The 26,005-nt window shown below is 35.3% G+C and overlaps 1 protein-coding gene across 4 annotated transcripts in view; it reads right to left on the minus strand.

Annotated features, from left to right (window-relative positions):
* Window positions 1–1,335: 1,335 nt before the first annotated feature.
* The window catches only part of OSBPL6 (oxysterol binding protein like 6), a 99,282-nt gene continuing 74,612 nt past the window's right edge, over window positions 1,336–26,005 (minus strand). For all 4 annotated transcript variants that reach the window (XM_084524848.1, XM_084524847.1, XM_084524846.1 and 1 more), the window contains 12 exons: window positions 23,934–24,041; window positions 21,450–21,587; window positions 19,062–19,149; window positions 18,624–18,877; window positions 18,304–18,441; window positions 17,875–17,938; window positions 17,173–17,251; window positions 15,780–15,924; window positions 14,545–14,689; window positions 13,411–13,537; window positions 12,723–12,845; window positions 1,336–11,785 (listed from right to left, as the gene is read on the minus strand). In XM_084524848.1, coding sequence (XP_084380974.1) covers window positions 11,677–11,785; window positions 12,723–12,845; window positions 13,411–13,537; window positions 14,545–14,689; window positions 15,780–15,924; window positions 17,173–17,251; window positions 17,875–17,938; window positions 18,304–18,441; window positions 18,624–18,877; window positions 19,062–19,149; window positions 21,450–21,587; window positions 23,934–24,041 — 1,518 coding nt within the window. In that variant the 3' untranslated portion in view covers window positions 1,336–11,676. The remainder of the gene's footprint in view (window positions 11,786–12,722; window positions 12,846–13,410; window positions 13,538–14,544; window positions 14,690–15,779; window positions 15,925–17,172; window positions 17,252–17,874; window positions 17,939–18,303; window positions 18,442–18,623; window positions 18,878–19,061; window positions 19,150–21,449; window positions 21,588–23,933; window positions 24,042–26,005) is intronic.

The following is a 26,005-nucleotide window of genomic DNA, read 5'->3' on the forward strand; positions in this document are numbered from 1 at the left end:
TAGCTTCCTACACTGTCTCACTTCAACCACACCACCGTGCCTACATGTTTGTGGTGAAGAAGAAGAATCATCTGTCTCTTGGTTAGATTAAATTTAAATATGAAATTGATTCCCATGCTCAAGGAATAGTTTTTCTGCTACTTTAGATGTCAAGAGAGAGGCAGAACAGCAGTGCTGCCTTACAGGCCTCTTGCACTCTCATTTCTTCCCAAAGGTTTAGCGGTTGGTTTTTCAATTAAGTAATGACATTTTACTTTTCCCTCTTTATCTATGCACACTGATTTTGCTGAGCAACCGTCACTGAAGAGAGTTAGACTGGTTTTTCCAAACATTGAGAGGCAAAGTACAGGTCCAAACTACAGAAATGTGAAACCCAAGCTGAATTCCACTGAAGTAACTGTTTAACAGAAAATTAGCTCAGAGCCTACATCCATACTCAGAGCATCTGTTTGGATGACATCAGACATATATTCTGCCACCACACACAAAATTAATAATAATAAAAAATTTTAAATTGCCATTCGTGAAAAAGGTGTTTTTACTCCATTGCTATTGCTTCCAGGCAGGCAGCCTTCCAGACTGCTTGAACACTTGTTCTTCTATAATGCCAAGAAACAACACAAACTTTAATTTCTGCCCCAAAACATTTTTTTTTTTTTTACTGTGCTTTCATTTTAAATAAAATATAATTGATTTAAGGGTTGAACAACAGACAAGAACACATAACGGAAAAATCCCACATACTGTTGTTTTTTCGAAGATATCAGAATGGGTGGGTGTCTAGTAACTTTTTTCCCCTCTATTTCCACACCTCTTTTTTTTCAATTCTATTAGAGAACATCAGGAACCCATTTCCCCCACTCTCTCACATACAACTTGAGAAACATATCACAAGCTCCCTTTAATTACAAAATGCAAGCTGACATGGGAAAAAAAAAAAAAAAAAAAAAAAAAAAAAAAAAAAAAGGCAAAAGGCTCTGACCAGCTGTAGCACAAAGATAAAACTAGGAACTACCAAAAAGAAAATTATCTTCTTTGAGGCCGCAGTTGGTAGCTCCTGCCAGATTTAAAGGAACTGCACAGAGAGTCACATGGCACAAGTATTATAAAATAATCCTGCAGTGGAAACAGGTTACAAAGGAACAGGATGATGCTTCTGAGAAGCAGCTTTTTCAGTGTTACTGCTGCCACCTCTACAAAATCAATCTGCACAACATATATTCAGAATTATACAATTAATAGCCAGTCCACTTACCTAGTTACAAACAAGTCATTCAAGACTCATATTCTGTGGCATTTCTCATGTTAATAAATCAGAACACAGATGACAGCAGATTAAACAGTGTACATTGAGTTTTATTAGAACAAGCACTAATAGCAGCAGTGTACAGAGTGATGGAGACAATGTACTGTATGCACTGAACAATAATAATTATACAATTGCACTTCTTCAGAGATCTATTAGAAAATGCTTTTCAGTAAACAGTTTCCCAAATCTAGCATTGTTTGGATTTGCCTCTGAGGAAAAAAATACAAAAAATACGCTTTTTTTTTTTTGGTAAGGCATTAGCAACATTCATTGGCAGGCTAAACAAGTCATTTGTACATGCATTATCCAATTACATTGCAACAGGTAAAAGAGCATCATGTTTCCTCAAAAACTAAAATTGTGTGTGTGTTTTTTGGACATAACGTCCTGATAAATCTGGCTCAGCTTGAAGGAAACAGATGACATCTTTTGTTACATTTTAGAGCAAAACAGAAACTATAGCATAGCCAAGATCACCTTTATTTCCTACTAGAAGCTGTAGGACCTTCCTCAGTTGGAGTTGGTATCGTGGGTATTGTCTATACCACGAGCATCACTGGATTAAACTCCTAATTAAAGTAATTTCTCTTGTTTACTACTACCTCCACTACCACCTCCCTGAATCACGTGGCCAACAGATGCTCCTGTTCCCAAAGGATCATCACCAACACCCACTGCTGCATGAGCTTATTATTTATTGCATGAGAGGTAGTCGGCATGAGGCCTCATCTGCATTCAGGGTTACTACAACAGCATGGTCAAAAACAACTCATGGGTGCAAAGACACAGAGTAAGTGTATTGCAGCTGTGCTACGTGAGAACTTGAAATTATTTTTTTCACTGCTGTTTCCCAGCTAGCGAGTGGGTTTGATCTCTGAAGTAGCCAGAGAACTCAATATCCCAAATACAGTAATTCTACTGATGTGCTAAAGCCTAACAGGAGAGAGGGGAGGCACTTTCTCACATTCATGCTTTGTAGGCTGAGATTTGGAGCATGCTCTTAGTTAGCCATCCCTTCTTCACAAGTCAGCAAAAGTAGTCTCCTGCTCCCCTCGGCATATGGCACTAGCAGCCTTTGCTCTGGCTCACACTGGCTTGAGGAGCGCACAGGGAAACAGGGACAGGAATTGCAAATATTCGCACAATTAAGCTTGCCAGAGTGAGACAGTATGATTAATTGTCAATGATCTGTTCTCCTGCATTTTCTTCCAAATGTCATACATAATTGATCTTTGCAGAGATATAACGTTAACTGATTCTTAAACACTGCAAGCCCCAGAATAAGGTCCCAAAATGCAAGAGTCAAAGTTGAATAAATTGCTCTGACTGGCAAGCAGTGAATACAGCTGCATTTCACACATTGATCTTCCATGAGACTGTGCACATGGTCAAAAATAAGCTTAAGTGTAAGTAGCTGAATATCTATGCTTGACTGCACGATAAGCCTGAAACTGAAATATGATTTGAGCAGCCAGACCATCCACTCCCCTGGAAGTTCACTGAGTTCAACGGAGTATCAACAGGAGCTGCTCAGCCTCATCTGCATTGGTGTTAATTTGTTTAAGCTCATAGGGATTAAAAATCGTGTGTTACAAAGCCTGGTGCAACCAGGTACATTGTTTTGATTTCTTAAAACTGTCAACATTGAGCCTTTTCATTTAAACATGAATATCTACATCTTTTTAACTGAATTCAATGAGACAACTTGCAGTAGGTATCCTAAGGATGTACTGGTGCCTGTGCAAGATCAGAGTCCAAGCAGAAAAAAATCTGGGGTGTACATTGCTGATTAGCTATTGCATTTGAATTAAAAGTCTAATACAAATTATATCCTACCTACATTTTTCATCAACTGTTGATGCTTAGTAACTGTAAGCAGTAGAAGTGCTTTTTACAGGCACATTTACAGTCAGTATTTGGAGCATAGGATCAAGAAGATGTAAAGAATCATCATCCTGAAAGATCCCCCAAAATGGCAGTCAAGCAAAAATAAGTGAGCATTTGCAGGAAAGCAATCAAGATGAAGATTTTTTTATTATTTTAAATTACTCAATGTACTATGAATCACTAAATTTAAACCTTTAAGAATTGCAATACTTCAAGTAGTTTATAAAGCTTTTAACACAAAGATTTGCACATCAATTTTCAATTGAGTCATTTAAAAATTATTGTACTGACTTTTTTTCCCCAGTATCTTTTTCACCTTCATCTTATGGAAGTCCACGCTGAACTTTTGAGCACAAAATGAAGGGTGCTGCAGGTGCAGTTTAATATTGCAGTGTTCAAAAATAATGCTTTCGGCAATGTTTCTGTATTTGGATACATAAATGCTTCTCCTTTTCTTTTTTTTTTTTTTTTCCTTTAAGTGACAGTTTCCTATTCCTTTTAAACAACATAAAAATTTTTGTCTGGTGCATCAATGTACATAGACCCTTTGCAGTTACAGTGTTACTGCCCTCCAGAACAATCACTGTCTATCTGCTACTCAGAAAAGCAGCACTGACTCTTTATGTTGGGCTTCTTAGAAAGCAACTATTTGCTTTTAAAATTCATCTTTAAAAAAAAAAAATTAAGTAAGTTTCTATATACCTTTCTAGTTAACACAATTGTATAATCGCAGTGGAAAGACTCTGAGGACCACCTTTTACAAAGATGCTATATAAAGGTGCACAAGAAATCAAGAGATTTGTTGGTGTGGGTGTTTGGGTTTTTTTGTTTGTTTTTTGTTTTTTTTTTTTTGTCAAATAAGCACAGAGGTATGGAAAATCAGCAAATAATGCCCATTTAGCTATTTATGTTTTGACATTTTTACGTAGTAAAGAAATGGTGCAAGGTTGTTTCCCATCTGAAAGTAAATGCTGATAAAAGTGATGAAGCTCAGTAAGCAAAGTAAAACTGACAGCTAATCTAAACCTTACTCTTATAATGGCATTTTCAGCATGTGAGCAGTCTATAAATACTGGAATTTACCACATCACATGTGTGCATATGGGAACTAATCTCACCAAAAAGTGTGACATTGCTTCCAGTTTGTATTAACTTTGTGCAAAAGGAGAGAAAATATAGAATTCTCTGCTGTTGAAATGCTCAGAAATTGCAATTCACCAAAAAGATATTTATACAAAGGGAAGTAGATACAGACTGAAAGAAGAAAGCTTGCTACTGGTTTCAACAAAGCGAACATACCTAATCTCCTAATACAAAACTATCTTAATGATCTCTCTGGATGCCACAGTAGTTCAATTTTATGATGTCTTCTTATACACTAAATAAAACATCTGCTTCAGAAAACCTGCTGCAACAGTTAATGAACAAGCAGTTTGGTGAAGGAAAATATTTCAAACATAAGATGCTAACAGCTTGATTTCTCAATTATTATATAGTAAATTTCAGACACGAATCAATATACGAAAAGGAATCCCATCCAGAAAAAAAAAAAAAAAAAAAAAAAAAAAAAAGCCTACAAGTATTTATTTTGGGTCCACACAAAATTTCAAAATTTTAGTGAATGATTATTCTACGTCTACCTTAATCTGGAAAGTGGAGGTTTAGCAAGATCTGAGCATTAATTGCATGACAGGAGAACCATTCTCCGTGCCTGTCAAGTTCCAAACACTGTTTAATTTTTAAAACTCAAACTTGACATGTAATTAATTCTTAGTGGGGAATGAATGCTTGAAAATAATTAGTCTATAAATAATTTTAAAGAAACAAGAACACCGCTTTTACTAATTATAGCAAAAGCTTAACAAAGCTATTAGTTGCTATCTTTGCATATATGTCTGCATACCAATATATATTCATCAACATCTATTCTCAGCTCATAGTCACATCTTGTTTGAAACCCAGCTAAATATAAAATTTATTGTGATCTGAATTTGTTATGCTACCTTTAAACCACCAAAGAATATCAGTCACACTTATTTTAAGAACTAAATAGACATCAATTCTATCCTGATATTAGAATGGTAAGTTTCAACACTGACTTCAAGATAGGTGAAAAATGCATGTTTAAAATTTTTATGTATTATTTCATTATTGCTGGTCTGATCTCAAATATTTTTTATAAAATATTATGCAAATACGATGATAGTTTTACATCACATCTCTATTTATTCAAGACAGTTAAAGAAGAAATCCTGAATTCTCCTCTGCCCAGAAAATACTGAAGGTTAAACTAAAATTAACTTTTTAAATGCTACTGTAATATTCCTGGTTGAGGTGAATTTACCAAAGGAAGAGGACTACGAGACAAAGGAACACAGGATTACAAGAAAAGAAATCTGAACTTGCAATCTTTTCTACTGCTGACTGTCCTTGGTGGGCATGAGAAATCAGCGCAACAGTCTCCAATTGTCACAAATGCAATCATAAACAGCAATACAGTTCCAGGGGGAAAAAAAAAAAAAAAAAAGGAAAAATATTTATTTGTGGCTGAACTGACTGGCACAAGGAAGAATTGTTCTGGTTGAATATTTATCACTCTAAGTGTTGCTTTTGTATGACTTTCATCATAAGGATGCCCACAGTAAAACAATTAAGTTACCCAATTCTGCATTTTTGCAGGAATCTGCTCACCTTTTCCCATTCTGCATTCCTAATAGTTTATGGCAAGAAGATTATAACTTAGCGTAAGATATCCCTCATTCACTAATGCAGACTATTAAAAGTAGCACTAAATATGGAAATATGTTTTAGTGTTTCATGGGAGACAACATCTGGATCACTGCTCTAAGGGTACGAATAGGTAGCTTTGCCACTGAACTGTTCAAAGGTCATGACAGTATCTTACATGCTGCTGACTGGAATATATGTTCCAACTTTATGGTTTCCATATTTATAAAATCTGTAACTCTCTTTGTCCACATTACCAATATACTTTTACCAAAACATTGTCTACAGCAGTTTTTATTTATAAATGGAATAAAACTTTCCCTCACCTTCAGAATTCATTCAGAACAAATGTCACCAATCCTCCCTTTTCTCATGCTGTCATGGATCAGTGAAAAGATAAATGGTATTAACATAACCTGCCTGGAACAGATTTAACAGCTGCTCTGACATTTTAATTCATGCAAGTTTGAAATTTTCCTATTTTTTTCTCTTTTGTTACAATGGTGTCACTGACAGAATTGCTGTCATTAGTTTCACTGTTCTCTTGCAGTCTTTCTCTCCCTTCTCTGAGGTATGTTAGAGAACACAAGGGAAGAAGAATTAAAGACATGATGGGTTTAGTAATACCACAAAACTCGACACAGGAGGAGATGGGTATATAAAGCAGCTACAAGTACATTGCTGTCACTTTTTAACTTACAAGATACTGTATAAAAATCTTCCAAAGGAGGTTTTAGAAAGAGGCTTTCAAATTTAGTGGAAGGAAGATGGAATGTGTACCAAAGCTCATCAATGAAGGGGTTTATACATTCAAGTTTAAAGAGCGAAGAATGTTTGGTTTTGTAAGTAGACCCCTTTATGGTATATAACACAAAAATAAAATAAACTGCTGTAAATAGGCCATTTCTTTGAGCTTACTGAGATTCTTAACATTCTTATGGATGCCATTCACTTTTCCAAAGTAGCTTAGGGAGATATCCTCCCCAGGGATAATTAAACCTTTATTCACACACACAGTCTAGATTCTTCTGTTAAAAGCAACTATGACAAAAAACAAAAAACAACAACAACAACAACAAAAAAAAAAAAACGTTTTCCATGAAACTTATCTTTTGAGTGATGCAAAATTATAATAAAAGTAACCAGGCATTCCCTTGCAATTTTAGTAGATGAACACAAAAATGTAGTTGCAATTGTATCCTTGAACGCCTCTACTTTTAATAATATATGCTCAAAAGAACAAATTAAAGTTTTATACTATTTTGACGACTGTTACTTAATGCCAGCCAAGAAGAAAATGCTAGATAGCAGCTCCAGTAGTCACTGAGATAAGCATTTACGACATAACACATTTGTTAGCTTTCTCCAAAGTCTGTTTGTAACACAGGCTGACTGGTGAGGACATTCCAGTGTTTCTTACACAATTTTGTTAACGCTGATCATTCTTCCCCTAGCCACACGGAACTCTCTTTAACATAACCCTTCGATTTTAGTGCATGATCAAAAATAACTACCTTTCAGGTATATTTAATCTAAAAAACTCTTCTTGTTTTCATTATGCAGCTCCAGTATTAATCCTGACAACTGAAATAAAGGTAATTCCTCAACTGCAGCCAATGACATTTTAAACAGCTAGTGTTGATCTCTGTCTCTGATCTCACCAGTGCTGGCAACGTGCATCTCCCGCAATACTTAAAATCAGCCTGGTATCTGTTGTTCAAACAGAACTCACAAATAATATAAAAGTTCATTCAGAGTCAGAAGATCAAAATGAGGAGAAAAAAGGGTAATAGTATTTATAAGATGACCAGAGTATTACAGTGGGATTACATTTTTAAAGCCAAATACAAAAATAGTTTATTTCATGCAACCTACATCAGTCTAGAAGTAGAATGGGTGTTGAGATGACTTTTTAATCACAGTAAAAATATGAAAATCAACTCATATTCAAATTTTCTCTCCTGCTGAGGTAACGGTTTCAACTCATATTCAAATTTTATCTCCTGCTGAGGTAACGGTTTCTAATACACAGAAAATTCTGCCATCTTGTTAATATGGATCCTAAATAGGAATGAAGTTAAGTAAGATGACATGACTTTTGATGAAAATAGCTATTGTTAACGAATCATATCCGGAACAAGGAACAAATTGAAGTACACTTTTAAATATTAATTGAAGGTACATTTCACTATTGTGGAAATAAGGTATAAGGGCTGTGTATTTTATACACAAATATGTAGTTTGAGAAAACAGGAAAAAGCGAAAATGTCTTTGTAATAAAAGTCAGAACTTCTTAAATTGTTTAAGAGTTTTTAAATACACTAATTTTCACCGTATACTAAACCTGTAGCAATTAAATCTACTGAGTAAGTATCTTTTATGCCTTACCAAAGGAAATACTGCCTGGCTGAATGGAGGAGTTTTCAGTGGGCTAAAAACTGCCTGAAGCCCCAGGCTTAAAGAGCACTGACCAATGGCTTACACCCCAATGGCAACCAGCAAGAAGGGGTTAATTTTGTGGCCTTTATTGATGGCTATCTCACCAGTGACCTGGGCAAGGACACAGATTACACCCTAACAAGTTGGCATTAAATGAGGATTCAATGGCACACCAAACGGCAGAGCTTCTGTCGGGAGGACCTTGCTCAGCATGAGCCCTGGGCCATAAGACACTTTGTGAAGTTCAACAGAAATGGAAAGGTCTCCACCTGGGGCACAAACATCCCACAAGCTGGCATGGACGGTCAGGCAGCAGCAACATTGCCAAAAAGCAGCAAGTGCTTACAGCAGGTGCCAGGCTGCAAAATAGACTTCCCACCACACTGCAGGAAATCTGACTGCACTGCACTGGCAGAAGGGTGGGCAGCCTGCCATCGCCCTCACCTCAGAGATGGTGACATCTCATAGGATGTCTGCAAATCATAGTTTGGGCACGAGCCCCAGGACCTGTCTTTTAGTAATCCATTCTCTAGAAACAGCACAAAATATGTCCCAGTGTCTCCCCATGGTTGCAGGAAAAAAGTAATCGACTTTACACAGAAAATTGTGAGAGAATTCTGTACTATAGGAAACTGCCGTATGGCACACCTGCTGGCACTGTTAGAATTCTGGTAAAGACAACAATATCTTGCAACACTTTGCTTTGCAATTCCTCTAACTAATAATTAACTAATTTAACAATCAGTTAATTTAACATCCAGTACGTTTAAACAGTTCCTTCAATAAAAGATTAAGCACATCACATTTTTTTTAATTCTAAAAATTTGAAAGCTATTTTTCTTTCAATGAGTATGAGATAAATAATTGTAAAAGAATAATTCAAGCACTGATAACATCCTCAGTGTTCACCAAGTTTCAGTTTGCATTGCAAAGAATGGCATTCAGAGAACACTAGAACACTAAAACTAAACTTATTTCTATATTTAAATTAAAAGACAACTTAAAAAAATGTAAAAGAAAGAGAACATGCAATTTCTGTCCCTCAAATGTATTTGCAATCACGCACTTTCCAATACTTTCTAATATCACAGTGAACTGCACACAGGCTGGAGTGTAATGTGGGTAAATAATAATGTTGCATTTAAGGGAAGTGACATAAAATAATTGCTATTTTGGACACAATGTGCCAATTTGATTCATAGTGTAACACCATTAAAGCAAGTATGATGAAGTCAACCAAGTATGATTAAAACAAACAAACCATTATATATTTTCATTTTCTTATAATAACAGCTGCAGAAAAAAACGGGTTCAAGTAGGAAAGAAAACTATATCATTATTCAAATAATTCACAATTTTCTTTGGAAGAAATCCTGGTAATCTGCACACAACTTTTTATACCAAGCATTCATAAGCAATGTTTACTATTCAAAATTCTTTAAAATTCTATCTAATTTTTTCATATTTCTTCCTGATAACGTAACTGTGTGAAGAAGCTGGAATACATCAGTAGCTAGTTGCTCTGCCTTACAAACAAGGTTGAGAACTAAATGGGTATTAAATAATCACAGTAATCTCAGCTCTGTAGGGACCTGACTCTGCAAAAGGAAGAGGCAGGTAGAGGGATGGGTACATGTGGTATTCCACTGAGAGCTGTTCACACAACTCTACTGGCAGGATCACATAGCTATCCAATCATTCTTTTAGGTCTCATTACTGGAATCAATCTTAAAAAAAAAAAAAAAAAAGTGCATTATGTATGCTGTGTATATGTAGAAAGAAATACAGATACAGTGCATATACATCAGTGTCTGGAGGATGTATTATGTGTGTGTAAATGGAAGACTAGGTCATACCATATGAAATGCAATTTTTACCTAATAAAGTTATTTTTTCATTTTATTAAAACCTGTCTTTCTACTCGTTAGTGTTTCCAAGATTTTCACACAGAAAATGCCAAGACTTCTCCCACATATATTAATTGAGGCTTAGCAACACATATGAGACTTGGTTCCTAACCAAAACATACAGGATCACTTTATGAAAAATTGTAAAATATAATTTTGCACAAAAGTTATTTTGGCAACACAAGTAGTAGTAGCTATCTACAGTGCATGGGAACCTCTTCCCTACTCTCAACTATAAATTTAGATAAGAAGAGTGGATGGGGAAAGAACGGAGCCAGTAAACAGCATGTATGGCAGAAAACATTAGTTGCATTTAAAGTACTATCCAACCTCTAGAGCGAAGCCAGAGACCTTCCCATGAAATCTTTCTGTGCTTTAACACTGTTGCAAAGCTTTAGGGAATCCTAATTGTATAAGCAGTTATAGAGAAATGAGATTCGCTGTAAGACCATGTCCAGTCTGTGTTAAGAGATGATCACATCTCAGAATCAGTCATTTAGAATATGATTTTTCTGACTAGTTATTCATATGCATTTACCAAAATTACCTCAAATTTAACCAGTTAGCAGCTTCTTTTCAGTCTGATTATACAACCAGCTTTCCAAAGCTAAAGCATGTACAGTAGACCTCATCCCTCTGAAATACAGTTGTTTGGTTGTTTTTTGATTTTAAATAATACAGGTTCTCTAATATTTATAGCATGATAAAATCCTAGTGCTTTAAAAATCTGCCCTTCACATAAGCCTAAGCATACATATTTTAAAATGACTTACTGTACATCTTCATATTTTGTTTAAGGCATGAACAATGGCATATGAATGGGAACAGCTTCCAGAAAAGCCTATCTTTTTGACAAGGTCAGTCCAAGCACATCACACCAAAGGACTAATCTGAAGCCAGAAATGACAGTGTGGTGACGCAAGAGTTTTTAACAAAAATAGTTGAAACAAAATGGATTTTTTTTCTGTTTTTCTTCCTCTTTTTTTTTTTTTTTTTTTTTAATTTAAATTACATTACTCGTAATGTCTGTTTAAAGCACCGGTTGCAGTTTTGTGTTTACCACCTCTTCAGAGTGACTTTGGATAACTCATCTGCTTCTCTTGTTCTGAATTTTCAGTGTATGAAACTTTAAAACGTTTCTGTTTGTTCCTTTTTCTTTCTTTCTTTCCTTTTTTTTTTTTATTTTTTTTTATTTTTTTTTAATGGCTGCTGCAAAATTAAAAAGATCCAGAAGTGGTCAGGGGCCTGGTCTAATGCACTTTCAAAAGTCCGTTATAAAGATGAATATAAATGCAAATGATAGGTTTTTCCACAGACCCACAAACCACGCTTAGCTATAAGAAACATATTGTGCATAGTTACTTTTTCTTCGGAGAGTGATATGTTTACTAGATCTACATTCTCAGTTTACCAGAGCACGGGAATTTCTACTTTACTAAATCCAGGATCCTTTCGCAGTTCCCAGTAGGTTTCATTGGTAACCCAGGCTTCTCTTTGATTAGCATCGATAACTTTTCTGTAGAAGAAAAAGGAAAGATAAAGATCTGACCATAGATCTCTGCTCCTACACAATTTGCAATCAAATTCTATACCTCTCTGATCTATCCCCAACATTAAATCTGATTTAATATTTCAAAAGGAGGTAAGACCAGTCAGGGATTTAAAAACAAAAATCAATCTCTGTCTGTGCCAGAAGTAGAAAGTTCAGAAAACAATCAAACCTACAAATCCATTGTCTGATCTTGGTAAGCAGGTTTTAAAGCTACAAAAAGCCTCCTTGGTCATAACAGATTCAGGTTCTGTGCAGGGGATCAAAAAAAGATATCTAGCTTGCAGAATACTTGATTGTTTGCTCTGGATTATGTTAATTTTCCACTAAAAAAAAAACAGATTAATCACTTTCAATCTGTTCACTTCTGATTCCCCAAGCTATCACACTATTTGATATGATTCAGTATTTCTTGATTCAGAAGAATGATTAATTAAAAAAAAAAAACACTCTCAAAAATAAATCAATTGCAATTTAAATGCATATATATACGTTATATGTATGTGTGTGTACGTATGCTTTTTTTTGTTCAGGTCCCTATTTATTACTTTGTTTATGCAATGGCTTAAAACAATAGCCTCCTAAGAGCTAGCAATGATCTAAGCTAACAGCTCCTAGAACGCTATACTTCTATTCCATTTCAAAGTTCAAAAACCATTGGCCATGGGGTGCAGCAGAATTGTTAGCTGTTGCCCACTGTGAGAAAATGATCAGATACTCTCCATTACAAAGCTTTAAACTACATAAAAATTGCTTCAGACTGAGACTAGGTATCTGATCATTACAATTGCCATTTTCCAGGCTTTCATGATTAAACAGATTATGCTGGTGGTAATTGATGTAGTTCTTTGTCCAGTTACACAAATAAAAACAGAGAGAATTCTACTGAAATGAAAAGACTCACTTAAAAAATTTGGGTACATATTCAATGCTGTTTTCTTCCATGTACCGCCTCCGACTTCTCTGGAGTTCTTCTATTCTTTGTTTCTCTGATGCTGCTGCTTCTACATTTCCTTCTTCCAGAAGCCTGTATGGATAATAGCAGGTCCTATAGCAATCATACAGTATCCAGAAGAAGGGATTTTCCAGCACCAGTCAACACAAAAGACGAGCAGAAACCAAGCCTGTTGTCTGTGTTGTACTTTAAGATCTAGTCATAACCCCATAAAATGAGAATAACTGATATTTGACTCCCCAGTTGCATGTACCTGACCTTCAGCCTTAGGCATACAACTTCTTTAGCTACTTCAATGCATCACAGATGCTGAAGTAATGTGAACTGAGAATTAGGGGGGAATTAATATTGCCTCAATTCATAGCTGGAGGGCATGACATTACAGAGCATGTCTTTCCAGCTTGTCATGAAGAATCCTACGTCTGCTAAAAGACTTGTATTATAGCTTTACAAACAGGATACTTTCTACTCTCCCTCAACTGGGTAAAGCAGAAATTTGATTGCAGTACTGAGTACCTTCTCTGCTAGCAGAATCCTCCAAGTTCAGACTGTAGTGAAGACATAAACAAAATTCAATACTCAGCTAATCCCAGCCTTAAAATGAGCGAAAATTAAGTGTTTAAACAAGCATTCTTGCCTTTGATCTGGCCTGAATCGTGCATCTGTTGTAGGAAGAAGATCTTTCAGCACAGGATCTAACTCATTGAGCTCAATAGCAAACCTCGTGAAGCCATAATAACGTTCATAATTGGTTGGCATGGAGCCTGTATGCATATGCATGAGAAACAAAAACGTTTTTACTATTACTATTACTCTGAATATGTAAGAGACTCATTTATTTATTAAATTATAAAAGAAAAAAATACTAATATATTTTACCCTTATATACAGTTATTAAGCATCAAGAGCTATTCTCCAGAGAGAAAAATGTTCACTCAGTATTAATTTCAACTGCTTGTTTTTCATAGGTTATAATTATATGATAATAGATTCAAAACATTTATGATCTTTCATTTTTAAATAAAAATTACTGTTTTTAAGATTTTTAAGCTAAACAGTTTCCCATTACTAGGAAAACAGGTTTATCAGACATCTATATACAAGCTAACCCTAGCTAATCTTCAGTGTTGATTTTGGAACATACACTTGCTTGAAGACTGATTGGACACTGTTCTGAACCTTCAGCACTAAAAGTAATCAGAGCAGAGTGGGTGCAAAGCATTAGCAATAATGACAATTCCTGGATATTCACTCTGCACATATGAAAAATACTGTATGTGCAAAGGAAGAGTAATTTAACGCCAAAGTCTCTAAGCAAGCAATAAGGAAGCTGAATTCAACTACTGAAATTACAGGAGCTCACCATCACTGAAGACCAGTTCTTCAGTTTAATAAAGGACTAAGACAGCAAACTTGGTAAAATTGGTAAAATGATATTTCCTATTCTATTGAATCCAAACAAGTTACCCTCTCTCTGTGAGAAAGCAGTCAGGCAGACCCAGACACCTGATTATTTTCTTAACTTTATTCTTAGGTTGTCCCCCAGAATATATGACCAGGAGCCATATATTCAGAACAAGATGTAAAAGTCTAGGCCCTGTAGGAGCATTTCCACTTATCATTATTATAAACTGCTGTAAATTCTTATTTATATATCTAGTAAAAAAAAAAATATTTCCCCCATGGTATTTTGTGTATTTAAAATGATGGCTCAAACTGTTTTACAGAGTTATACCATGGTGCCCGCCAGAGTTTACCACAAGTTTCTTACCTGGCCTCCATACACATTTGGCTGAAGGTGCAACCCCACAGTAAAGACCTTCATGCCACTTTCCAAACAAGCGATGCACCACCTTCCCTTCTTGATCAATCACAACACCTTGGACTTCATTTACATTTGAATTCCAGTAGTTTACCTGCAAGTTTAATGAAGAATTACGAGTTAACTATCATGTTACTCTGTACCAAAACAGTTACTGCATGAATCTTAACTGTCCAAATTTTGTATCAGAAATGTTCACCTGAAACCAAGAATATCAGTATTCAAAATTCAGATGATTTGATTATTAATTGCTTTAGTTTAAGAAACCTTGAATGACTTGATATGTGGTTTCAGCATAAGGTATTCAAGTACAGTTAATTACCAGAACATACGGGAAATATATTGTTGTTCATTAACCCAAATCCCCAAAAATAGAGCAGTAAAATGAGACTTTGAAAGCTGCAAGATCACAAGCACCTAACTCTCTTCTTTCCAGATGGGGAGGTACTGAATATATATATAAAGGAAAACTTTGATGGGTCCAGCACACTGCTGTTTGTAGCAGGGAAGACTCTCAGCCACTATTACTTGGTATTTGCTTTCTCTTTCTCTTCTCTGTTTTGCTTTTCTTAGACACATTTAACACCTTCATCTACTGTCAGTCACTCATCAGAACATCCAACAAGACACGAACTTCAGATTTGCAGTGATACACCGTTGCTCACACTGCAATGGTATCAATATAATTTGTCATAATACAAAGGCAAACATGTTTTTAGGGAAAATAATTGATACTGACAGATCTATATATTGATCTGTTTTTATATATGGTTCCTGCCTGGATATTAAAATAGTGTGAGCTATTGAAGCCAAAGAGATAAAATATCAATGGCCAAATTCTAGCAAAAGCAGAAGTAATATGGCACAAAAGTCTATACAGTTACTTTGCATTTTTATAGTATTAATAGATAAGAAATTTTGTCATTTTATTTTTACCCTAAAAACAACAACAGTATAGCACACAAGTGTATAGCAATGTAAGACATTGATATCAAATGTACCAGTTCAATGGAAAAGTCATACTACTTGACATTGCACTCTTATCTGATGATTTAGATATTCTCAAATGTTGGTAAGGCAAAATGTGGAATGTGGATTTCCAGAATACTGAAGAAACACCTCTATGCATACTTTAACTGTGTATTTTTATAAATAGGTGAAATGCATTAGAATACATACACTACCTTGACAAATGTGAGTTTACAAATACAAACACTGCTTTTTGTGTTTCTGATAGTTATCTCTCCATAGTGTTCTATCCACCTCCTTCCACTAAGGATGTTATGTATGCACGTAGTGACTTTGTTCCAGACATAGTAATCTCCATACCTAAGAATAGATTAACAAGTAGTTGGTAATATAAATTAATCAAGATCATAAACGAGAAAAAAAGTAAGCCATTATACAACTTCATATTTCTCAAAAATGTTTGAAACAATAGCTTACTTTATTAAAATAATAGGTTCTGGTCATTCATTACTGATCCTACACGGAGGAAGTCACCTATGGTCTAGTGCGGAGAACTGAGGAATGATGCTATGAACCACAAATCAAGATGGCATGAATCACTTAAGTCCTGCACGGCAAATTCACTTTCCCCAGAGCATTAAGGTGCTTTGACCTCAATTCCAGGAGTGCTGGACCCAAAGATCAATATAAGGCTGGATTTAGGCCACAGGCAGACAATGCAATTGAATTACAAATAGAGCAAAATAAATGTGGAAGGAAAGAACAGAAAGGAAGTAGGCAGGAGCTAACTGGCACACCATCCCTTTTCGTCTGTAACAACTACTCGTATTCAGAGCACCTCTGTTGTCAAACAAGGGACTAAAATGAGAGAATGTGCAAAGTACATTCTCCTTCAAAGACTGAGGTACAAATATGGAGACAGAAGACAAAGCTGCTCATGAGTGCATTTACCTCTATTTCAAGAGACAGATAAAAAGGTGATATGGAGTCCCAAAGAATGCCATACTGTTAGATTCAGAAAGAAAGATGGCTGCAACATACAGGAGCAGGAATAGTACTGCAAAACCTGCAGATGTATTTAAAATATCCTCTCCTTGAATATTTTCGACTTACAACCAGCTTTATTTGTATTGAAACTTCTTCCTCTCACTACTCAGTCAACATCTGAAGAACATTTTTCGGCTTTGACATTTTGAAAAACGACGTTGCATTATCAGTTCTTCTGAGGAAACAGCACTACTGAGAGCTTTAGTAAGGACAGTGCTAGCAGTGCTGACAGTCCTATATTGAAGCCTTGTTTTGAACAGTTGATCACTACTGTATGTGTAGAACTTGTGTTTTCTCTCCTAAAACATTTCCATTCTCCTCTGTCTGTCAGTTTCTAGAGAGTTCATACATGTACATTTTTCTTCCCAAAACCCAAATGAATCTTCAGGCTTAGCAATGCTTCCATATCTCCATCTGTAGACTCGGGAGAAATTTGAGCTAGGCGCTGTCACCCATACAATTCATGCAATCTCTGCATACACTTTACCCAATCCAGTCACAAAACAGCTTAGATTAGACTACATCAAAGACCAAACCAAAAGGAAATAAAAATGAGCTTACTTTGGAAGTGTCACATTCAAAGTTCCAACTGGCAGAATTTCCATTGATTTTCCCCAAAACTTGTTTTTCCACCTGATATCTGAATATAATAGTGAAAGATAGTGAAAGATTTACAAAACCAAAAAGACCAGTCTTCCATTCGTAGTGATCTGTGGCAGATGAGATGACTTATACTACATCATCCAGTTTAAAACAGGACAGTATGAGATTGTCATGAAAATACAAATAAATAAAATAAAACAACCTAGAAAATGGCATGAGGTCAGAAAAAAATAAAGATAATTTTGATTTTCTTCTAGGAGTTATGCCTGTGTTACATTACTGTCAAATCTCTCATGAGAGCGTTCCATATAAATTAAATGCAAATGCCAGTAGAGACAAGAAAAGAAACAGCTGCTTGTTCAACTGTGTAAAAAGAACTGCTTGTGTTTATAAGAAATAACAATTTTCTTGGTAAAAATCTTTTAAGCAGAAAAGTATAAACAGACTGCAAGTGACAAGGAAAGTTGTAACACATCTACTCACTCTTCAAATTGAGAATTTGGAGTGAAGTAATTCAGAGCATCAGTTTGTAATATGTTACTACAAAAATTGTAAGTATAAAAATTTGGGGTAAGTTCCAAACAAAAGCTCAGCTTGTACAGACAGAGTTTTTACGTGCTAATAAAACAGGTTTTATGCTTTTGAATTAAAAAGGTATACCTTGCCAAAACACAAAGTTCTTCGATTCACAGTGACAGGCCGAAATGGGAGGATGGTGGCTAACCTGAAAAACAGTTTGGCTGAGTTAAAAGCAATTAATTTTCATTTCTAAGACAATAGAACTATTACTGCAATATAACAATATTAAATAGCCCAAACTATCTATTAGCTTATGTTGCTATGAAAACAGATGAAACTTATGCTTCAGTTTTACACTATGTGCTTAAAACAACACTACTACAGTGATTAATATGAAAACATACCTTCCAGTATTTAATGAGGTTCACTCATACTTACCACCTTTTTTTTTTTTTACTATCAAGAAAATAAACCTTTTTTAACCAGAAAATAAAAACAAGGTCAATCTACTAAACAAAGAAACCAAAGTCTAAACATTACCATTGGTGTCCATCTAGAAATAAGCCTCACCTGCTCTGAGAAAAATCGAAATCCTTTGTCTTCTCTAATACATTCATAAGTTTCACCGAGCACTGGGTTAAATGGCTTGCTTCCCGCTCTAAAGTATGTAGAGGCATAACCTGACGCTGCAAAAGCAGCTATGAGAACCTGTTGAAATGCAGACAAGAATATAAGATAAAATAGGCAAAGATTCCTGTGCATGTACCATCACTGTAGGGTATCACACATTTTCTGTGAACAGGAAGAGTGAGAGAGGACTCTGCACAGACCTCCACACAACAGCTCCCTTTTTAATATAGGCATAAGAAGTGCTACGCTAAATTTATTACCATGCGTTCATAAGGATCATCTGTTTCTGCAGCCTTGTCCAGGAGTTCACTGTATTCCAGTTCTTCACAGAGGTGTTGCAAGGTATTCAGAGGTTCATTTAGCTCAACTGGCATGGATACTTTGGAAAGATCTTTGCCAATGTTATTTCTCAAAATATTCCACAGATTGATGTTACTGGTGTCAGGACTGGGAGCTGGGAGACAAGTTCGCCGTCCATTCCTGAATGCACCTCCTGTTAGCTCACCATTGAGAACTGAGAAGAGAAAAAAATATTATCACAACAAAGCACCACCTTAAGAAAAAAAGATTTATTCCTTGAACCAAATTCACCACCAGAACAAGCAAGCAGCAGAGTTGGTCTTGTATAGAGAAGCAGTAAGTCTGGTATATGAACAAAACCAACATTATTTCCCAAAGTTCAAAACATAGCAATATACTTTGCCGAGAAATGTTGTCTGCAACACTGGTGTTGTCCTCTGATATATTATCACTCACATCGCTGATATAAGATTCATCATCAGAAGCCTAAAAAATAAAATATCAATTAAGTCAAGTATATATAAAGCATACTGACAAATTAGACAAAAATAATTACTTGAAACACAAATACTCAAAGAAATCATCTGTACCCAATTAGATATATTTTAACTAAATCAACTAGATGTTTCAATCAGACCATACTGCCAATTTGCTAACATTGTCAAAACAAATGCTATGCTCTCCTTATGTTTTTGAACTGCTATTATGAAGCCAAATGTAGGCATTAAATTTGCAAAAGGGTGACTTCAAATGAGATCATGGATCAACAAAAAATTGACAATACAACACACTGGGGTTGGAAGTGAGAAGAGACAGTCAGGCTCCTGGTCTTTATACAGAATCCAACATTAAAATGTAGCTTGTATGTCAGCGAAAAAATACATAGACATTGACCTATCATTTTGCAAAACAAGAACTACATTAGCATTAAGACTACTTTCAAGATTTTTTTAAAACATATGAGAAGCCCGAGCTCTCAAACTCTATAAATGACTTATTCTTTTACATTTATTAGACAAATTTAATTGCAAAAGAAAGGATTTTCAGTTTAAGAAAAAAAGTTTTATTGGAGTCTGATGGAGTGCCTGCCATTCAGATTAGCTGAAGTGAGCCAAAAACAGATTCTAGTTTTGGGGAATCAAAGGCTTCTACTGCAATCCAGAGAAACTGATACTGAGAAAAAAAAAAAATAGTTTATCACAAGCCCAAAATTGGATGAAATTGCTCATTTTAAAATTTGCTTTAGAAGGGCAGCGCAATTGTATAGCTGAGGAAAATAAACCACTCTTTTCTGCCTTTCCTGAAGAGTTTAGCATCTTTAGCACCTAATCATCCCCTTGACACAAGCAACAAAAAAAGTATAGAAGACTTTTGCACACTTTACATTCTAGATACTTATACTCTTTGTCAAAAGGGAAAACTCTGGATTTTCCATAATCTGGAAGGACTGAGAATGTTCCCATTTTGTTTATTTTTGAAATGATACTTTTACTCTCAACTGCTTTCAGCCTTGAATATATCTCTTCCCTATCCTGTTTCTGTCAACATTGCTTCACATTGCTTACTTCTAATGCCACAGGCTCCTCTCTGTGCTATGAGAGCAAGCTATGGCTGAGGCTGAAATTGAAACTAAAACTGTCAGCTTCAGGTAGACACCCTGACAACAGGCAACAGCACTCTCGATTTAACATAAAAGAATTCAACACTGTAATTGTTTCCCATTATAAGGCAGCAGCTCTGGACAAACCCACCCTTTTGGCAAACTCTTTTTCTGCATGAAGCTGCTATGGTCACAAGCCAGTTGAACTGGTAATTTGTAACATGAAACTGGATTTTCAGGACAAAAAAAAAAAAAAAAAGCCATTTGTTCCTAAAAAAAAAAAAAAAAACACACACTGGACAGTGACAATTTAGAAACAGGATGTTCTCCACTGTCTGAAACTATGGCTTGCTTTTAGTTTGCATGGTTAGAAAAATAAAGCTTGAGAAACTCTAAACCCATGAAATTTTGACAGAGCTCATCAGCTAGCAAGTTAAAGAGATCAATGCTCTTAATGAAGGTGGAAGCAAATTATAACAGTCTGCTCTGCAGACAATCATTTTATTTAGAATCATGGTAGTTTGTGATTGAGTTTAGCAGTTTTGTAAACAGCTTTCTTAGAATTAATTATAATTAATCACAGATGATTTTCCAAAACTCACATAGAGAAAACAGTTAAGTATGAACAACAAAAAAGACAAGGGGTAATCTCCGCTTGTCTGATGCACAACTGATAGGATGCTGAAGTGCCGACCCACAATATACCAGGTCACTTAATAAGATAAATTGCATGGGAAAGGTGGGGACAGCCATGTGACACAGGGCCCCAAAGTATCCAACTGTTTCCCCTTCGAGCTTCAATGAGGCAGTTTTTTATGCTTGTCTACTTCTCTGATTACACAGAATAACCTTATATGTATGATAGAAGACTTTTTCTTTGTTTTTAATGAGTACTTTAAAATAAAAATCTGCATAGACAGACCTATTTGGTCCTGTCTGTCATCCATAACTGCCATAGTCTATCAAGGACATGTACTGAACACGTTAATTATACAACTTTCAGCTCAGTTTTATACTTCAGGAAACCTCTGCAGCCCATCGTGAATGAGTCTCATATGAATTTATCTACATCTTATGCGTTCTGACACTTTTTTACGCTAAGCAGCATTAAAAATAATCATCCACTAGAGGCAGCAATACCTGAATCCATCTGACAGCAAAGCTGCAGCGTGCCATCATAGCCTACCTCATTTTCTGATGAGCTGGCAGACAGAAGCACCTCCTGTGCATCAAAGAACTCTGACACTGATTCAGACATAGAGAGCCTGCTCTCATTAGAAACTTGCTGGGACAATGGCAAACTGACATGAATTTGTTCACCTGTCTGCAAATAAAGCACAGAAAAATAAAAGTATTATTTACAATAATAATAAAGAAATATGTATAAAAGGAGTAAATCATCTGAATATTTTTCTAAGTCAAATATAATAAAGACAGCATTTTAGCAGGATTTTTTGTGTACCAAACATGTGAAACTCAGACAAGTACGAAATGAAGTGTTATCTGAGCAGTGACATACATGTCTTCATTTGAGGCCTGCTCAGCATCAACTGCTAAGCTTTAGCAGCATGAGTAATCACAGAGCTAGTTCTGTATCCAGAGGAGTGATTTTGTGGACAATAACTGGATTGTGTCAGACAAGTTCAACCACAAAATTCAGATGAAAAAGACACCTCATTGTTACAACTAATATTATTGGGACCTAGCCTTGATACAACCAAAAACCAAAAAGACCAGGAAGTTATAAATTACTCTCAAAATAAATGGCCTTGCTAACCAGTTCAGTAATGTTTGAAAAGTTTGAATATTCAAGAGGATAGTTATAATAAACATTTATTTGCCTTTATTCCATATTTGTATTCCAAATTTCATCTGAATTAATCAATTAATTCTGACTTACTACTACTAGTGGGAATGTACACTTTATGGCTTATTATAAAGAGAATTTAACAGAAAAGGTAAGAAATCCCAAACTGTGACGTGTATATGAATATGGGGACAAGCTAATTTAAATAGCTTGACATATCTTCCTCTTCTTGCTATTTATGGGAAGAACACCACCTTTCAAAAAGTTACCCAACAAGCTTTAAGAAGGGAGAAAAAAAAATTAAGATTCTCTCCCTGTACCATTCCACCAAAGTAGCTGCTGCTCTGGAAGCAAACAGGCTTCTGACTTAATCCCCCAATTTATACAGCATAATGCTTCAGGGATAATACAGACAAAACTACTGAAGCCCTTTTAAACACCATTACTCTTCAGATGGGAATGCCACTCACATTCATCTTACTACAGAAATCCTGCAAGTGATTTTGTTGACATCTTAATCTTGTTTCTATATAGTTGCCTCAAAATTAACTAATAATAAGAAAATCACAAATAAGCCAAGAGGTCAAAAAACTTTCATTTTTCCCTGGGGTTTTACTTGGGCTTGTGGATGGGTTTCAATTTTTGATGAATTATAATGGAAACAGCAGCTCATTTCAGTATTACCTTTACAGAAGTGATTAAAATTTTATTTTTTTGTACAAGCTGGAGGGACTTGGAAAAATACACATGCCCCTACCTGAAAAGGATGCTTGCTCATGCATATATCTACAAACTGTAACACTATATTTATAAAACAATCAAGAGAGGTGAGAGGGAGACCTAGGATCGTCTTTGAAATACTCCTTCAGTCAGATAAACTTGTACCAAGATAACAATGAATATAACAAAAGGAAACAGCTAACCAACAACAAATACAAAAGAAGAGATGGTCATTGCTCAGATCCTCACTGCCAGATATTCTGAACACATGTTGCTGTGCTGTGGCACTGCATCACCTCTATCTTCTGTTACCAGTGTCCAACATCTGGGCTTTTGGAAAAATTGTATGGACATTTTCAAAAATCCAATAAACAAAAGTAACCAGAAACAGATTTTCACCTGCCTTTCTTGTTGGAAAAAATAATTAGGAGACAACATTATGTTAATTGGAACAATGTATGCATAGAAAATAATGAGTGGAAATGACAAATGTAAAGTATTTTGGTAAAATGCAAGCAGAATGGTTGTAAAAAATGAAAATATTTATTAATTGCAACATATAACTCACAAATTCAGATCTGTCCTTCTTGTGAGGGAGACTGATTTGTAATTAATATAAATGTTTGGTAATCTGTTGACTCAAGAAAGCAAAACAAGATAGACTATATGTTGCAAACGTGCTATTAATATAGTGCTTGCTTCATAGACTGAACTGTTTGAATGCCACTTAAGAAATTAAACCTCAAGCAAGCCCTTAAGCACTTGCAAGATCAGGCTACTAAATGCTACACTGTTCTGTTGTTTTGGCAAGAAACTAAGATACAGAAGTGGTTACCTACTGTGTGTTATTGTGTGCTATATTCAAATACAGTAAAACCTCACTAATTCCCACACTCAACAATTAATATTTCAAAGTTGCAGTACTTCCCTATTTCTCTGCACAGGCCAGAGTTACTTTTTTAGCTTTGACATACACAAAAGACAGAAGTTTAATTTTATATAGAAAAAATATAATCTGAAAATTTCTATAAAAATCTACTTTCTGATCTTTAAGATTTGATAATTTGCTAGGTGTGTTTCACTATGAGTGAGAATTAGCAAGGTTTGATTGTACTCTAAATCCATTAAAGGCTGAAATCTTACCTCATCAGGACTAGGGATAATATTTACACTGACAACCTGATCACAAATAACAGATTCTGAATGTATTCTGTTCAAGCGACTCCTTAGTTCAGCATTCTGGTTGAGAGCCTTAAAATAAAAATTGCACATTTCATTTAAAATTAAAAAGCCAGTGTTAAACAGGAAAAAAAGTAAAAAAAAAAAAAAAAAAAAAAAAAAGAAAAAAAGGTTATTCTCAGAAATTTCCTAAGAAATCACAGAAATTCCTTTCTTCCGTTTATAGATAAATACCCATTTTGAGATCCTCTCTAACATGACTTAACCTTTTCGTTGGCTTGCTTTCAGTAATCTTCCAGGGTCAAGGGGAACAGATATTCTCCTGTAATATTACAGTTGCATTCTACCTTGATTCTTCAGATAGCTCCTTGGCAGCTATACCAGTGGGTTATGTACATTACAGAAATGGAGAGTGAATGCAGCAAGAAAGAATGAAACTGCAAAACAGCTAACAGGAACCACTGACAAAATTCTTGATACAGCACTTTCTGAATGAATGTTATCAATGCTAAGAGCCCATAAAAGGAAATGGCTTGCTTTCCAGTGGGGAAAAATAAAAATAATAATTAAAAAAAACATAACCACTAGCATCACTAGGTGCCTGTCTATTGAGATCAAGCTGATAAATTTGCATGTATGTGCTCAATTCAAATTACTGATCCATTTGGTATCTGCTATTTTTTCTCCTTTGTTAAAGCCCAAGCTAGATTATACATTTGGGTTCACATACACATGACCTGATGTCTAGAAGCACCTGTTTGTTGAAATCCAGAAAAATACAATGTGTTACCCAGAACATGAATTGACTTAAACCTAATATACCCTCAGTGCTTGAGATCATAGAAGCAAATAGTAGGCAGACATACTGATTTAGTGGACAGTAATAATAATACTGTAATAATCTATTTACTGTAATAAATACAGTAAATACAGTAAATAATACAGTAATAATCTGCTCCTCCCTCCTCCAAGAGCAAACTCTGAAATAGGTCCCATGATTGCACTGAAACAAAGTAGGACCAAAGTAAAATAGGTTAGCTTAAACTTTCTCTGAAAACATTTTAAATTATGCCATTTTGCTTTGTTCTGAAATGGTCTGGGTACGTTCATAGCTGTCATCTACCAGGCGAACAGACACAAGGCTAGATCACTAATAACAGCTGGGCTGTAGCGTCTTAAACTTCTCAAATCTGGTCACAAGACTGGTCGAACCCATCTGTCTGACTGTGCCAAATTTCCACTTATTCACCATTGAGACAACTAAATATATTTGAAAATTATTTTTAAATTAACACTGGAGGCCAGGAACTATAAGAACATGACCACCTATTTCATACAAGTTACTAGTGAGTCTCGACAGGTCCTGGTTAAATTTTTATCAATAACCAGAAATGGTTACCCTCACCTTTATTACAATACACAGCAATCAAGCTGCATAATATGTTACACACCTATGTCTACAGAAACATTATGCATCAATTTTAATCTCACAGCAATAAAAGAAACAACAACAGTAACAATAATAGTGTTAGAAATTTTCTTCACATTTAGGTGAAGTTCTGTTTGCCTTTAAGTCTCTGCTTTCATTTCTTGCAGATGCAAAGTTCCAAAGAAATCCACTTTTTATAGTAAAATCTTTCTCTTTTCCTTGTCTATGAAATCAAATGTTCGAGTTATTTTGCAACCCAAAGATGCATCTCATGTAATGGTGTAGGGTAGGAGTTCACCAGAGCACTTACTGTTGCTTCATCTGTTCTTCCCAACTAAAGCCAATGACAATTTTCCTTTTGGCTTAAGCGGGAGAGACACCAGCCAGTAACAAGTTAGTATCTGAAAGTCCACTTTATTCATGATTATTCTGTCATCATGTAATAACCCATGATTCCTTTTGCAGTTGGAGACATGGACATACAAAACAAATCAGAAAATATACACTCAAAATGTAAAACTTAATTAAGAAAATGAGACTATCTCCTTGACTGTGGTGGAAATAGCTCCAATAAAAATATATATCATTTGCATAAAAATCTTTGATA

The sequence above is a fragment of the Aythya ferina genome (assembly GCF_964211825.1).
Source record: "Aythya ferina genome assembly, chromosome: 6".
Taxonomy (NCBI): Eukaryota; Metazoa; Chordata; class Aves; order Anseriformes; family Anatidae; genus Aythya; species Aythya ferina.